This window comes from Dipodomys ordii, unplaced genomic scaffold (assembly GCF_000151885.1).
Source record: "Dipodomys ordii isolate 6190 unplaced genomic scaffold, Dord_2.0 Scaffold78, whole genome shotgun sequence".
Taxonomy (NCBI): Eukaryota; Metazoa; Chordata; class Mammalia; order Rodentia; family Heteromyidae; genus Dipodomys; species Dipodomys ordii.
In genome coordinates, this window is record NW_012267294.1 from 5,304,755 (window position 1) to 5,307,193 (window position 2,439).

The following is a 2,439-nucleotide window of genomic DNA, read 5'->3' on the forward strand; positions in this document are numbered from 1 at the left end:
GGGGAGAGTGCTGAGATCCTTAGATCTCAGTCTCCTGAGGAGCTAGGATCACAGGCATGAGCCACCCATGCCCAGCGGTTTTGTTGTGTTTTTGAAGTACTAGGTTTCAGTTCTTGTTGCTTTGTTTTCTTTTTGGGGATATTAAAGATTGAAGGGCTGGGAAGGTGGCTCAGTGGTAGAGCACTTGCCTTGCATGCCAGCGGTCCTGGGTTCGATTCCTCAGTACCACATAAGCAAAAAAGAAAAAAAGCCGGAAATGGCGCTGTGGCTCAAGTGGGAGAGCGCTAGCCTTGACCTGAAGAGCTGAGGGACAGTGCCCAGGCCCAGAGTTCAGGCCCCACGACCGGACCCAAAATAAATAAATAAAATAAAGATTGAACATTGGCGCCATCCTGGTGAAAAAGGTCACCTCCGTTTCTTTTTTTTTTTGCCAGCCCTGGAGCTTGAACTCAAGGCACTGTCCATGAGCTTTTGTGCTCAAGGCTGGCGCTCTACCACTTGAGCCACAGCTCCACTTCTGGCTTTTTTAGTAGTTAATTGGAGATGAGTCCCTTGGACTTTGCTGTCTGGGCTGGCTTCAAACCAGAATCCTCAGATTTTAGTCGCCTCTTGCAGCTTTTTAATGGTTCATTGGAGATAAGAGTCTTGATGCAGTTTTTCACCCAGGCTGGCTTTCAGCCATGATCCTCAGATCTCAGCCTCCTGAGTAAGTAGGATTACAGGTGTGAGCCTCCAGTGCCCGATGCTTCATGAGTTTAATATATTTGTGTTAAATTGCTGTATGAGGATTCCTCGGTTGCTTTATTCTCTTCTTTCTCTTGCTTTTTCCTTATTCCTGCAACACTGTCCAGGACTCTATAGCCTGGGGAAGGAGCTGCTGCTGGAGCAGCTGGCCCTGGAGTTTCGCACCTGGGTGGTATTGAGTCCTCAGCGCCTGGAACTGGTACAGCTGCTAGGCCTGGCCGATGTGTTCACCGTGGAGGAGAAGGCTGGCCGCATCCACGCCGTGGACCACAGGGAAATTTGCCACGCTGCCATGCTGCGCTGGAATCAGATCCACCCCACCATCGCGATCCTTCCCACAGGCCGGAAAGTCGGCAGGCCCCACCCAGATGTCCACATCATCCCCTACTCTGACCATTCCCCCTTCTCGGAGCTTCGTGCCTTTGTTGCAGCGCTGAAGCCCTGCCAGGTGGTACCCATCGTTGGCCAGCAGCCCTGTGAGGGCTACTTTCAGGACAGCCTGAGCCCCAGGTGCTCTGTGCCCCTGATTCCAGACCCAGTACAGCAGTTCATGCGTTCCTCCTCTAAAACACCCGGCATTTTCTGGCTGCTGGAAAAGAGACTGAAGAGGCCAAGAATCCAAGGGGTTGTGTTTGAATCCCCTGAGAAAAGTGCTGATCAATCACAAACTAACAGAGACTCAAAGAGGACGAAGAAGGAAAACCATTCCCCCCAGGCTGGGCTCCCCAAGAAGCCCTGTTGCCATCCTCACCAGGTCAAGAAGCAGTTGTTCCCAGACTCTGGCAGCCAGGCACAGGAGGAGGCAGGCCCTTGCTGTGAGTCACAGAAGATGGAGTCTGTGTTGAATGCTCCCTTGGGATTTTCGGTGCAGTTAAAGTTCACAGACAAGGAGTTTTTCTCTCTACAGACCCAGGAGGATATTGGTTTAGGGTCCCCCTTGAGACCTAGTAGAGACAACGGTCCCGTAGCCACAGAAAACCAAGATGCCTGGACAGGTGGCGCTCCCCTTGGGAGCGGCAGCAGGCCTACCCCTCCTCCAGCCACTGAGCCCAGGGGCCTGGCACAGAAATACCTGCTCACTCCAGGGAGCTTTTCCCAGGCAGGGTTCTCTTCCCAGAGCTTTGATCAGCAAGTGGAAAAATACCATAAATCTCTGGAGGACAGATGGGGTGGTACACAGTGACAGTGCTGTTTGGGTTAGCATTAAAATTTTGTTTTTTTTTGTCAGTCATGGGCCTTGAACTCTGGGCCTGGATGCTGTCCCTCAGTTCTTCGGCTCAAGGCGAGCACTCTACCACTTGAGCCATAGCACCACTTCTGGTTTTCTGGTGGTTTATTGGACTTTCATGCCCAGGCTGGCTTTGAACTGCAATCCTCAGATCTCAGCCCCCTGCGTAGCTAGGATTACAGGCATGAGCTTGGGTTTCTTGTTTCCAGGCCTCATCTTACAGGAACCTATGGAATTACCTCCAGCAGCACTTCCCAAAAAGCTTGTCTGGAGTCTGGTGCCTTTGAAATCCTCACTTTGTAGCTGACTGTTGTTATAAATTCTTTACTGTGTGCCTGCCACATGGAGGTTTCTTAGAAATCCTAAGCAGCTTCATCTGTTTAACTTTGTTTAACCCAGTTTTTACTCCAACCACTAGCCTTTTTATTAGGGTACAGAGAGTAGGTTATTTCTACTTTCATTTCCTG

The 2,439-nt window shown here is 50.8% G+C and overlaps 1 protein-coding gene across 1 annotated transcript; it reads left to right on the forward strand.

Moving 5' to 3' along the window:
- The first annotated feature begins 781 nt into the window (after window positions 1-781).
- Window positions 782-2,004, forward strand: Dclre1b (DNA cross-link repair 1B). Its single transcript, XM_013024625.1, has one exon. It carries the CDS (start codon window positions 782-784, stop codon window positions 1,925-1,927), a length of 1,146 nt encoding a protein of 381 aa, XP_012880079.1. The 3' UTR covers window positions 1,928-2,004.
- The last annotated feature ends 435 nt before the right edge of the window (window positions 2,005-2,439 follow it).

What these genes read in the sequence shown, in the direction of transcription:
- Dclre1b (XM_013024625.1), top strand. Translation starts at nt 782, where the DNA reads ATGAGGATTCCTCGGTTGCTTTATTCTCTTCTTTCTCTTGCTTTTTCC.